This window comes from Danio rerio, chromosome 12 (genome assembly GCF_049306965.1).
Source record: "Danio rerio strain Tuebingen ecotype United States chromosome 12, GRCz12tu, whole genome shotgun sequence".
Taxonomy (NCBI): Eukaryota; Metazoa; Chordata; class Actinopteri; order Cypriniformes; family Danionidae; genus Danio; species Danio rerio.
In genome coordinates this window covers 50,862,501-50,877,500 of record NC_133187.1, presented here as the reverse complement: position 1 = coordinate 50,877,500, position 15,000 = coordinate 50,862,501, and the positions used below count along the sequence as shown (strand labels likewise).

At 40.3% G+C, this 15,000-nt stretch overlaps 2 protein-coding genes across 19 annotated transcripts in view; one reads left to right on the top strand and one right to left on the bottom strand.

Annotated features, from left to right (window-relative positions):
- The window catches only part of tex47 (testis expressed 47), a 30,996-nt gene extending 23,635 nt beyond the window's left edge, over window positions 1–7,361 (top strand). Inside the window, exon 7 of the mRNA XM_073917271.1 lies at window positions 7,248–7,361. Within this exon, the coding sequence (XP_073773372.1) occupies window positions 7,248–7,255 (8 nt within the window). The 3' untranslated portion in view covers window positions 7,256–7,361. The remainder of the gene's footprint in view (window positions 1–7,247) is intronic.
- Window positions 1–15,000, bottom strand: part of arhgap44b (Rho GTPase activating protein 44b) — a 56,511-nt gene that overhangs the window by 1,418 nt on the left and 40,093 nt on the right. For 5 of the 18 annotated variants that reach the window (XR_012388271.1, XR_012388272.1, XM_073918984.1 and 2 more), the window contains exons 15-19: window positions 11,544–11,635; window positions 11,229–11,409; window positions 7,319–7,510; window positions 4,521–4,624; window positions 2,059–2,379 (exon numbers count right to left, since the gene is read on the bottom strand). Coding sequence is in view for 14 of the 18 variants with exons in the window: in XM_073918984.1 (XP_073775085.1) it covers window positions 2,059–2,379; window positions 4,521–4,624; window positions 7,319–7,510; window positions 11,229–11,409; window positions 11,544–11,635 (890 nt within the window). In the remaining 4 variants the exon portion in view is untranslated. Of the gene's footprint in view, window positions 1–1,774; window positions 1,815–2,058; window positions 2,380–4,520; window positions 4,625–5,280; window positions 5,680–7,318; window positions 7,511–11,129; window positions 11,148–11,228; window positions 11,410–11,543; window positions 11,636–15,000 lie in introns of all 18 variants that reach the window. The other 13 variants (XM_073918975.1, XM_073918976.1, XM_073918973.1 and 10 more) reach the window with 6 other exon arrangements.

The following is a 15,000-nucleotide window of genomic DNA, read 5'->3' as shown; positions in this document are numbered from 1 at the left end:
CAGCTGGAAATGCATCCACTGTGTACAACATATGCTGGAATAGTTGGCGGTTCATTCCACTGTGGCGACCCCTGATAAATAAAGGGCCATGAATGAATGTTTTTATATCCGGTGTCAGTTTCTTTTGCTTAGATGAATATTTGCTGGTATTGAAAATGATTTATATGCTGTTTATTATTTCACTCAGGGGCGGACTGGGACTAAAAATCAGCCCTGGCACTGTAGCCACAATAGCCCACATTACCACACCGACACAGCCCCATCCACGGACACACACATTCACTACTTATATTGGTGTACAGATGGTGAAATAATGTAAGCAGTACCATATTTTACGCAGCTGATGTCCTCCAAGCTGCATCCCATCATTGGGAAACCCCTATACACACGCATTCACATACATGCACTACGGTCAATTAGGCCTACCCAATTCACCTATAGCACATGTGTTTGGACTTGTGAGGGAAACCGGGAGGAAACCCATGCGAACATGCAAACTCCACACAGAAACATCAGCTAACCAGCCGAGGTACGAACCATCGACCTTCTTGCTGTCGACAGTGTCCTTTCAAGTCTCTTTCAGTTAATGTTATGCATTTGGCAGCGTCTGATTTTAGAACAATTTTTTGCTTTCTCTTGCCTTTTCGGCACCGCCTTTTCTTTTTTTTAACGGTCCATCTCTGACAATTAGCTTGTGTTGCACTTACTGTTTGTTTGACATTCTTGCCAGATTTTGATTACATCTGCCCATTTGGAAACCAGTCAACCATTGCCGATTGGGCCAACGCTTAACATTTATTATTATTATTATTATTACTATCATCATCATCATCATCACAATATTCACTTCTTGCAGGAAAAAAACAATACATATTAAAAAACGTTTTTTAAAAAAGAGCATACCGGCCCACATTTAAAAAAATGGTCCGGCCCTTCTGGCATTTGCCAGAATTGCCAGATGGCCAGTCCGCCCCTGATTTCACTGATGCTAACATTCGGCACAAATCAAATGTCACTTCAAGAAAATGAGGGCACTTGACACCACTTGACATTTCATTAAGCACATGTATTCAGGTTTCAAACAAGGATTATATTAGAACACAAACACAAATGAACATGAGACGATTTCTCAGCCTCTGTGTGTGTGCGTGTGTGTTTGTGTGTGTGTATGTGTGTGTGTGTGTGTGTGCGTGTGTGTTTGTGTGTGCGTGCGTGTGTGTGTGTGCGTGTGTGTGTGTGTGTCTGAATGTGTGTGTGTGTACATGTTTTTGTGACATCAGGACACAAATCTGTATAATGACATGGGTATGACACTGGTATTACAAAAAGCAGGTGAAATATGGGGACATTGGTGACTTCCTCATTTCTCTAAATGCTTATAAATCCTACAGGATGAGTTTAATCAGAGAGTAAAGCTGGGCACTGACTCCTGTGATGGTTGGGTTTAGGGGTGGGGTGGGGTGAGGCCAATATAATATACGGTTTGGGCTGTATAAAATGAATGGAAACCTATGTAATGTCCCCACTTGTCACAAAAACAAGTCTGTGTTTGAATGTGTATGCATGTGTGTGTGTGTGTGTGTGTGTGTGTGTGTGTGTGTGTGTGTGTGTGTGTGAATGAATATTGAAAAATGGTGAGGAGCTGATGCACTGAGAGTCATGCAGGACTGGATCATGCACAGCCGGTAAGTGATGGGTGATGACGGGTGAGTTTACACACACACACACACACACACACACACACACACACACACACACACACACTTCTGCTTACCCGCCTGAGCCGAAGCCCACCGACCAATGAAATCACACCGCTGAACAGAAGAGAAAAACACCAGAGCAGAACACACTCAGAAAACACAAACACTTCAGCTCAGTTTCACACACACACTCACACACACACACACACACCGCTGTCCTGCAAGAATGTTCACACTTCCGCAATTTCAGAAAAAGATTTAGCATGCGTCTCTGCTGTCTTTGTGTGTGTGTGTGTGTTTGTGTTTGAGCTCAAAGACACACAGATGATGTTGTGTAATGATCAGTGTAGTGTTGTACCTGTGGACATGCTCTCGGCGGGGGTCAGTGCGTCCGGCGGCTGCGGCGGTGGCGGGAGGCTGGGTCGGTGTCGCGGAGGTTTGGGTGTTGGTCTGTTTTTGGGCAGCGTGCCGGTCAGCGGCGGCGGGGAGGCCAGCGCGGGCGGTGTGTGTGCGTGTGTGTGTCCTGGAGACGTGAGCACGCAGCTCTGAGAGTAACTGAAGCTGTATGAGGACGGCGTGCTGGGCGGAGTGGGAGACAGACTGGCTGGAGACGCAGACGGGGACACCTCACACCCACACAGCGCTGCCTTCGGGGGGATCGGGGCCAGCTTCTTGGACACTGGAGGAACAAATATTTGATTAAAGATGTACAGCTGATGTCAGAGTTATAAGTCCCCTGTGTGTTTTTTCCCCTATTTCTGTTTAACGGAGAGCAGATTTCTTCAGCACATTTCTAATCATAACAGTGTTAATATCTCATCTCTAATAACTGATTTATTTTCTGTTTGTCATGATGACATTAATAATAATATTAGACTAGATATTCTTCAAGACACTAGTGTTCAGCTTAAACATGTAAAGGTGTAGTATGTACGTTTGACACCCAGTGGTTGAACTAGGTATTGCACTCATGGATCAAAGCGAACGCCAGCGCAGGTTTAAGCTGGATTTATACTTTCGCCAGACGCCGCATGGCGCATCTCCGCTGACTGCACATGCACCTCATGCAGTGTGACTCACTTTGCAGTGTTATAAATGGAATAGGTATAGTGCTTAAGTGGAATTACCGCGGATCAACCGAGAAACCTCTGGCAGGTAGGCTGAATGATAATCTTTTTAAAAATATGTCATTTAGGCTATACTGCTATTTGCTCATATGAAATTAAACAACATAAAATATATTGTAGATCTATTTTAAGAGCTAAAATACAACATATTGAGTTTGTTTTGACTTTTAGCTCATGGCCCTAAAATGGAAATAACCTGAAAACAAGCTATTAAAAAAAGGCTCAATAAATAAAATAATTAATAAATAAAATGACGGGTAGGCCTAGTAACCTAATGGTTTATGATGGTTTACAATATCACAAAAAAACAATGATAGCCTAAGATGAATCTTTGTTTTTACATTTAAAAATGATCAAAAAAAGGTCTATAGCATATAGAGTTGCTCCGTGCCAAAATTTAACCAATTTTCACTGTAATAACATGTGAATTTTGGTATCTTTTTTAGGTATTTTTCTGGCTACACTAATGCCTTAAAATGAAACTAAGTAATTGTTTTAAATGACATTAGATTGTAACATTTAGCTTTTCCCTAACACTGATGTTGGTTGGATAATACGTGAAGCGGGTTGACTCGGTTAAGCTGATTTCACTATATTTATTTACGGTTCAATGAATAGTCTGATCGTGGGTCAGCTTGCATGCGTGGGCATAATTTAACGTCTTTACCTAAAACTTTAAACATTCATAGGCCTGTTATTTGAAATAAAACAGAAATAAGGAGAATAACATATGATTTAAAGCACTCGTTTGGCACTGAAGCCATCATCCGTCTGCATTAATAAGCGGTATGCAGCATTACCATCGGTAATAAAATTCGTAATAGCGAAACTGCATATTATTATTACTATTAAAACGTAGCCTATATTACTGCCTTAGGTCAGTAAGTTAGGCAGTAATGCAAAGTAATAATAAATGTGAATAAATAGCCTAAATGAAAGAAACAAGAGATTTAAAGTGCCCCCTCAGTTTTGACTTCCTGGCGCCGGGCCTGGACTCCTCCCTCAACATTTCATTGGCTGTGGTTTGGTAGCTTGAATGAGCTGTTGGGGAATGAGTTGTTGTCAGATCATGTAGTGTGTGACCCCCCTCTTGTGGATCCTTCACGTAGTGTGAACACCACAGAGATTAAAAGACACAAAGTCAAGTCATGTAGTGTGAACGGCACAGCGATCTGCTGATGTTTACAATCCTGTAGTGTGAACTAGGCTTTAGTGTTAGGACACAGGGATATAATGTAGCCTGCTTACCTTTTTTCACCGTTTTCATGCTTTGAAAGAGTCAAAAACTTACACACAGCACCTTTAAAGGCTTATCTAGGTTATTTGGGCAAGTTAGAGTCTGATTAAGTAATATCCGAAACAAACATAGCTGAAAGGGAGTAATAATATTGAGCTTAAAATGTCCTTAAAACAATTAAAAACTGCTTTTACTCTAGCCGAAATAAAACAAATCAGACTTTCTCCAGAAGAACAAATATTAGAGGAAACACTGTGAACAACTCCTGAATCTGCTCAACATCAAATATTTGAAAAAGAATAAAAATTGCACAGGAGGGCGAATAATTCTGCCTGCAGCTGTATAACAATATATGAAAAGTACACACATGACATGTGACAAACTCATGTTTGTATTGTACAGATGTAACGCATATGTCTATATAGAATATTGCTGAAAGCCTGCCTTTTCCTTCACCTTTGCGCAGTGTGTGTGGACTCTGGTCAGACAGCAGGTTGTGCCCAGCAGGGGGCGCTGTGGGGGAGATTCCCCTCTGACCAATCACTGGCGACGGCTCCTTCCTGACAGAGAGCAGCACAAACATACATCAAACGCACTGCAGAATCAGAAACACTCAATATACTGTTCATGCAACACCAGACATGAGCTGAAGCTTGCAGAGCAGACGCTAAAATAAAGTAAAAATGGAAGATAATGATGCATGTTTGAGTCCAGCGTGTTTTAATCTCTAATGCCGTTATTATATACTATTTAAAACAGAAGTACTGGCACTCATAAATAGCCCACAGGAGGTTATGGTGGCTCAGTGGGTAGCACTGTGGCCTCACAGCAGGAAGGTCGCTAGTTTGAGCCTCGGCTGGGTCAGTTGGCGTTTCTGAGTTTGCATGTTCTCTCCGTGTTGGCGTGGGTTTCCTCCGGGTGCTCCGGTTTCCCCCACAGTCCAAACACATGCACTATAGGGGAACTGATCAACTACACTGGCCGTGTATCAACTACACTGGAGTGTGTGTGAATGAGAGTGTATGGGTGTTTCCCAGTACTGGGTTGCAGCTGTAAGGGCATCCGCTGTGTAAAACATGCTGGAATAGTTGTCAGTTCATTCCACTGTGATAAATACGACGCCAAGCTGAAGGAAATCATCAATAAAAGACATTTTCATCACATCTGCAGCAACTCTCCAGGAAAGTGAGTGAATCTTTACACCCCTTGTATTTACCTCATGACTCTGAGTGCCCTGTCCCGGGGCTGGCCGAGCGAGGGCTCGTGGCGGGGCAGGCCGAGCGGAGGTTTGATGTAGACGGGCGGAGGCGGATGCGGGTGCGAGGGCTCGGCGGGCAGAGAGCCCTGTTTGGACAGCTGCAGGGAGCAGGGTTTGGGGTTGGAGTTGATGTCTAGAGAGGTGGAGGACAGCAGGGGTGGGGGCGGACTGTACACTGACCAGCGGGTGAACACTGGGGGGGGACCATCGGGACGCGCGTGCGGGAGGGAGAAAGAGGAAAAAGAGGAGGAGAACGAGGACATGGAGGAGAACGGGTACGGAGGGGGCGGTCTCTCCTCCTCGGGGGAGGGGCATACGTGACTGGAGTCCGGCCAATTGGACGACGCCTCCACCAAGCTGAAAAAACGGTCAAGATTTATAAGTAAAACGGGGCCGATTAGGAGGGAGTTAAAGGGAGGGGAGTGATTCAGTGCTGTTATAGATGCAGGAATATTCTGTGTTCAATATGATCAGATCCATTGACAGTGTTTGCGTGATTATTACCATGGCAACATTATGCAAATGAGAACCTCTGCTAATGAATAATTAATATGAATAAGTATGAATAACAGTAATAGGAATAATAATAATAACTAATATTTAAACTTATATTTAATTTATAGTTAATATTATTAGGCGGCTCATTCCATTATGGCGACCCCAGATTAATTAAGGGACTAAGTCGAAAAGGAAATGAATGAATTAATTACTATTAATATAATTATAACAACTGATTATTGTTTTTAAAAAATGACTAGAAATCATCAGAATCATATCATTTGTATTTATTAATTTTATTGATTAATAATAATGACTTACAATATTATTAATATTTATCAAAATAAACAATGATTCAATTAACAAGTTTATAATCCTTATAATCCTTATTAACTGATGTTTTCTCTGTCATTATAATAATTCATATATTTCTGAATCATTCAAATTCATTCAAAAAATTATAATAGTCATATAATAACATAATATATGATAATAATTATTGTATTCATATTGGTATATTTTTTACATTAAAATATTTCTCATAATAATTTAATTAATTATCACTGGAATGTATACATGTTAATTAATATTAAGATTAAATAATTCATACATTTCTAATATTATAATATTCATTCATTCATTTTCTTTTCGGCTTAGTTGCTTTATTAATCAGGGGTCGCCACAGCGGAATGAACCACCAACTTCTCCAATATATGTTTTACGCAGCGGATGTCCTTCCAGCTGCAACCCATCACTGGGAAACACTCATACACACTCATTCAAATGTATACACTATGGACAGTTTAGCTCATCAGTTCCCCTATAGCGCATGTGTTTGGACTGTGGGGGGAAACTGGAGCACCCGGAGGACATTAAAATATTCATACATTATTAATATTGTTGTTGTTGTTGTTAATATGCAAAATAAACATCTTATAGATTGATAAAGTTAAACATGTAGCAATAATTTAAAATATTACTGACAACCCAGTGGGTCTGATTCATTTGCATAATGGCCATTACATTCATTAATAAAAGCCTCAGTGATTGCGAACAAAGTTTACTCAAAAATACATAAATAAAGAAAATCCCTAACCCTATACAGCAATAAATCATGCAGAATGCAAATCCAGAACTCCCTACAACAGAGAGAATCAATAAATAATGTTATAACATGGGATTAAATAAAAATGAATGAATAATGTTGAGTGAACTTGATTTAATAGAGAAAAAAAATAATTAAGAAAGAAAAAATATTAATTTTAAGATTCAATTCAGCCAACTAACAATTAATTCAAGCTTTTCACAATTATATTAATAACAGCAAGTGATAACTATTGGAATTATACATTTATCCTGATTGTTCGAGCTGTTTTAGATGATGTTTAAACATAATATGATATTATTATTCTCCATCATGTTTTCAGCTGGCTGAACTGAAGGAGTAGCAGTGAACAGCCTAATGCCCCGGTGTTTCCTATTGGTTGTTTCTGTTTACCTGGTCCTATCACAGCTGATGGGAGGCGGAGTCTGTGAGGGGGAGGTGGAGAAATCAGCTGATTGGTCAGGATTCAGCGAATCATAGGGCGGGGCAGGTGGATGAACAGAGGGTGGAGTCGACGAGCTCTTACGAGACGAAGACGAGCCTCTGCGAGAAACCCAGGAGGTGTCCATCACTCGCACTCCCATACTGCAAACACACAGCCAATCAGATCGCTTATACTCAGCCAATCATATCACACTATCTCAGAGACACAGCTAATCAGATCCCTCAGACTCGCAGCTACACAGCCAATCAGATTACACATACTCTAAAGACACGCCCAAACACATCACACACTCTCAAACTCACACCCAATCATATCACACACTCTCAAACTCACACCCAATCACATCACACACTCTCAAACACACACACAATCACAACACACACTCTAAAACACACACCCAATCATGTCACACACTCTCAAACACACACCCAATCATGTCACACACTCTCAAACTCACACCCAATCATATCACACACTCTCAAACTCACACCCAATCACATCACACACTCTCAAACACACACACAATCACAACACACACTCTAAAACACACACCCAATCATGTCACACACTCTCAAACACACACCCACTCTCAAACACACACACAATCACATCACACACTATCAAACACACACCCAATCACATAACACACTCTCAAACACACACACAATCACAACACACACTCTAAAACACACACCCAATCATGTCACACACTCTCAAACACACACCCAATCATGTCACACACTCTCAAACACACACCCACTCTCAAACACACACACAATCACGTCACACACCCTCAAACTCACACCCAATCACGTCACACACTCTCAAACACACACACAATCACAACACACACTCTAAAACACACACCCAATCATGTCACACACCCAATCATGTCACACACTCTCAAACACACACCCACTCTCAAACACACACCCAATCACATCACACACTATCAAACACACACCCAATCACAGCACACACTCTCAAACACACACCCAATCACAGCACACACTCTCAAACACACACCCAATCACATCACACACTCTCAAACACACACCCAATCACATCACACACTCTCAAACACACACCCAATCACATCACAAACTCTCAAACACACACCCAATCAGATCACACACTCTCAAACACACACCCAATCACATCACACACTCTCAAACACACACCCAATCACATCACACACTGTTAAACACACACCCAATCACATCACACACTCTCAAACACACACCCAATCACATCACACACTATCAAACACACACCCAATCACAGCACACACTCTCAAACACACACCCAATCACGTCACACACTCTCAAACTCACACCCAATCACATCACACACTCTCAAACACACACCCAATCACATCACACACTCTTAAACACACACCCAATCACAGCACACACTCTCAAACACACACCCAATCACATCACACACTCTCAAACACACACCCAATCACATCACACACTGTTAAACACACACCCAATCACATCACACACTCTCAAACACACACCCAATCACATCACACACTCTCAAACACACATCCAATCACATCACACACTCTCAAACACACACCCAATCACATCACACACTATCAAACACACACCCAATCACGTCACACACTCTCAAACTTACACCCAATCACGTCACACACTCTCAAACACACACCCAATCAGATCACACACTCTCAAACACACACCCAATCACATCACACTCTCAAACACACACCCAATCACATCACACACTCTCAAACTCACACCCAATCACGTCACACACTCTCAAACTCACACCCAATCAGATCACACACTCTCAAACACACACCCAATCACATCACACTCTCAAACACACACCCAATCACATCACACACTCTCAAACACACACCCAATCACGTCACACACTCTCAAACTCACACCCAATCACATCACAAACTCTCAAACACACACCCAATCACATCACACACTCTCAAACACACACCCAATCACATCACACACTCTCAAACACACACCCAATCACATCACACACTCTCAAACACACACCCAATCACATCACACACTATCAAACACACACCCAATCACAGCACACACTCTTAAACACACACCCAATCACGTCACACACTCTCAAACTCACACCCAATCACATCACACACTCTCAAACACACACCCAATCACATCACACACTCTTAAACACACACCCAATCACAGCACACACTCTCAAACACACACCCAATCACATCACACACTCTCAAACACACACCCAATCACATCACACACTGTTAAACACACACCCAATCACATCACACACTCTCAAACACACACCCAATCACATCACACACTCTCAAACACACATCCAATCACATCACACACTCTCAAACACACACCCAATCACATCACACACTATCAAACACACACCCAATCACGTCACACACTCTCAAACTCACACCCAATCACGTCACACACTCTCAAACACACACCCAATCAGATCACACACTCTCAAACACACACCCAATCACATCACACTCTCAAACACACACCCAATCACATCACACACTCTCAAACTCACACCCAATCACGTCACACACTCTCAAACTCACACCCAATCAGATCACACACTCTCAAACACACACCCAATCACATCACAAACTCTCAAACACACACCCAATCAGACCACACACTCTCAAACACACACCCAATCACATCACACTATCAAACACACACCCAATCACATCACACTCTTAAACACACACCCAATCACATCACACACTCTCAAACACACACCCAATCACGTCACACACTCTCAAACTCACACCCAATCACATCACACTATCAAACACACACCCAATCACATCACACTCTCAAACACACACCCAATCACATCACACACTCTCAAACTCACACCCAATCACATCACAAACTCTCAAACACACACCCAATCACATCACAAACTCTCAAACACACACCCAATCACATCACACACTCTCAAACACACACCCAATCACATCACAAACTCTCAAACACACACCCAATCACATCACACACTCTCAAACACACACCCAATCACATCACACACTCTCAAACACACACCCAATCACATCACACACTCTCAAACACACACCCAATCACATCACACACTCTCAAACACACACCCAATCACATCGCACACTCTCAAACACACATCCAATCACGTCACACACTCTCAAACACACATCCAATCACATCACACACTCTTAAACACACACCCAATCATAACACACACTCTCAAACACACACCCAATCACATCACACACTCTCAAACACACACCCAATCACATCACACACTCTCAAACACACACCCAATCACATCACACACTCTTAAACACACACCCAATCACATCACACACTCTTAAACACGTCACACACTCTCAAACACACATCCAATCACATCACACACTCTTAAACACACATCCAATCACAACACACACTCTTAAACACACACCCAATCACATCACACACTCTTAAACACGTCACACACTCTCAAACACACATCCAATCACATCACACACTCTTAAACACACACCCAATCACATCACACACTCTCAAACACACACCCAATCACATCACACACTCTCAAACACACACCCAATCACCTCACACACTCTCAAACACACACCCAATCACATCACACACTCTCAAACACACACCCAATCAGATCGCACACTGTCAGACTCTCAGCCAATCAGATGGCGCACTCTGCCAGAGCAGGTAGAGACTGTACCTCTGTATCTTCCTAATGCTGCATTATTGGAGTGAAATCAGAAGCGTCAGTAATGGATAACTCTGCTGGATAATGTTGTTATAATGCGTCGGTGTGTACCCGTCTTTCTTGTAGAACTCCAGCATCATGTTATCGGTGGCGACGCTGAGCGGTCGGCGGCTCTGGTCCTGCAGTCTGCGCTCGCTCGGCTCCATGTCCGGCGACGGCATCGAGTTGTAGTTTGCGTTGTGATTGGTGTGCACGGGGCTGCCGTAGTTCCCCGTTACGTTAAAATCAATCTCTGCCAACACAAACAGCCATGAACTGATCACAACTGATTGTGTGTGTCTATATAGTTTTCATGAACGAATGTTTTTAGTTTAAGCTACTGAAACATGTCAAGTTAAGCCAAATAAAAATAGAGAAGTGTCTGACCTCCAGGGAAGAACCAGTCTGCGTGCTGGATGATGGGCTCGATGATGCCGACGATCTGCAGCGAGACGGTGGTCATCATCTCTGTAATATCCCTGAAACAGACAGAGATCTAGCATTACTCATATTAGGGCCAGACAGAATCTGTGGACATGTGTTGCACAAAAATTATACATATATATATATATATATGTATGTATGTATGTATGTATATATATATATATATATATATATATATATATATATATATATATATATATATATATATATATATTTATTTATTTATTTATTTATTAGTGCTGTCAATCAATTAAAAAAAATTTACTAATTAATCGCACCTTTTTAAAAAAACTAATCGCGATTAATCACATTTAAAATACTGAAACTTGTAATTTTGGCTATTTAAATGTAAAACTAATGTAAACGCAAGACAAAAACTATTAAAATTCAAAATATAATTGTTTAATAGATTTTTTGTTTAACTTGTAACACAGATTTCTTCATGTAAACAACAAACCCACAATAAACAATCAAGATCCTGCTTGACAGCCATATTTATTACAGAAATTAAACACAGGCATGTTAATGACATTTAAATTTCAAAACAATCAATGCCAATAAAGAAGACATTGATTTCCATGTTGGATTCTAAGTGGACTGCAAAAAAATGCCAAAATACAGGAACTGCAGATATGGAAAATGAAAAATTATAATAATAAACTATAGAATACAAACTGTGTTGCACTCATTGTAAAGTTTTATTGCTGTGAGTTGAGAACATTAGTAATAGAGTAGAAACAATTTAGCTTAATCCTCCTTTACATTCATCCAGTTGCTAAGACTAGGAGTATCCCGCAAGTGCACAGAGACTCCCAAATGCCCGCAAATGAATGATAATTTCTCACAAACCGGTCGTTAAATACATTGCACACCCCTCTCCCCCGCATCCCTCCTAGCTCTTCAGGTAGCCTATGCAACTCACCCCCACCGTCCTTCAGGTATGTCTCGCGCGCACACGCCCCTACTCAGATATGTCGCTTGCTCCACCTCTGACACCCCTCAACGGGCCTGACACAGACACACACACACAGACACACACACACAACTCGCTGGAGCGACTCCCCTCAGATTCAACACGCATGATCACGTTCATCAAATTTGCTTAAACTAAGCGTCCTAAAGTATTACTGTATTTCACAAGGATTCTGACACAACAACGTGAAGCACACGCTTTCATTGCGTTTAATGAGGAAACACGCCAAACTTGGAGGCTCATGCTGAAAGGCAGAGTAATGCCCTGTCTTTGACAGCTCGCGACTTCACCAGAGACTTTCTGAGTACATTTACATAAGACACCATTACTCCGATTTTAATATGATTAAGATAATACTCTTATTAAAAGTCTACCGTGTAGCCTTAAAAGGAACCTTACCTTAAAGAAACACCGAGTCACGAAATGCGGAGGATTTTCTTTCTGTTCGCCATGCGGTATCAACTTACAACAGAAGTCGAAAGTTAAAAATGAAACACCCGAAATTGCATGAAACTCTGGAGAGCCTGCTGATGCGACTAATTGTTTTATACTGAAACTTGCCTTCAAAAAGTGCTTCCTTGGTCTTATCCACATTTCTTGCATGTTAAACACACGTCCACCACAACAGGAAGTAAAAAAAACCTGCATCTGCGTTAATTGCGTTAATTTTTTTAAACACGTTAATTATTTAAAATTAATCGCATGCGTTAACGCACTTATTTTGACAGCGCTAATATATATATATATATATATATATATATATATATATATATATATATATATTAGTTCCACATAAATGTGTAAATAAATATATTTTTTGAACAAAGATTTCTTTTTCTTTTTTTTTTTACAAAATACAATGCTTTAAAAGTATAAAAAGTAAATTTGTAAAATTTTTGTTTGTAAAAAATCTGCTGATTAATCCTGAGTGATTTCGAGAGTTGTCACAATCACCAGTAATCTAGCAGTTGCAGATCGCAGGAGAACTACAAATCTGTAACGGACTTCAAATCCCATTACACCTTACACACACCACTTCCAGTTCTCTCCCTGATTGCACACACACAGCTGGAAACGAATCATAGACTGATTATATAGTCACCTTTCACACACACACACACACACTGCTGAGTCTTGTTCACTGTTAACCTGTAGCATTCTGAAGTGTTAATCCTGTCTAGTCTTTCTGTGTTTTGATCCTTGCCTGGTTTTCCCATTAGCTTTTGACTATGATCTTGAATGACCTTTTTGCTCCTGTTTGACCATTGCCTGCCTGACTACTGCTATTAATAAACTGCATGTGGATCCTCAACTCTGTTGTCCAGTGTCATTGGTAGGGCCAGACGGAATCTGCGGACGTTTTTAGCTATTTCTGCTGAGAATTTTGGTAAAAGTCTGCGGATTTCAGCGTAATTATTTTGGGAGTATCATCACTGAAACCCTAATATATGAACTGAAAAGTAATACCTTTGTAACTTTTGTTTAATGTTTAAAATGCAAATCCAATAGGATTCTCTTTATTTAGTAAATAAAGCAAGTCTCTCATATAACACATCTAGTAAAAGACGGAAAATATGACTGCACACACTGCAGAGTACATAAATCAGATGAACATTTTCACATTAGTCAATAATATTACCGAAATTAATTAAAAACTGAATAAATACAGATTTACACACATTTACTCAAGTAAATAAACAGAATTAATGATGGGCTAAACATCTGCAGAGTTCTGCACACGCAGATTTCATGTGGGCGAAAACTAAAAACCTAAAACATTAAATAAATAAGAATGACTTTTAACATTTATTTTTGAAGGTTTACAATGCAAATCCTATTAGATCCACTAGTATATATACTAAAAGACAGAAAATCCATTTCATTTATGTAATTTGCTCTTCAGTGTTGAACTCTCAGTAATGACTTTAAATCACACTGAACTGAGCTAAACTGAACTTAAACACTAAAAACTGAACCACACTGTTGCAGTTACTATGACAATTTATGTGAAGCTGCTTTGACACAATCTACATTGTAAAATGTAAAAAAATTGTAAAAAAAAAATTGTAAAAGCGCTACACAAATAAAGCTGAATTGAATTGAATTGAATACTTTACAAACTGAATTGTGCATAAATCATATACATTTTTGCATATTATTCATTAATAATATTGAAATTAATATAAATAGAAAATTATAAACTAATAGAAAAAAACATCATATGAAATATATAATGCTTAATAAATATATATTTACACACATTTACATACAGCGATTCAATAAATCAACTCGATGATGGGTTAAAAATCTCCAAAGCGCTGTGTGTGCAGATTTCTGTGTGGGCCTCCTCATAGTGTGTGTGTGTGTGTGTGTGTGTGTATATGAGTGTGTTTGTGTCGTGGTTTTGCATTAAAGCGTCTGCTAAAT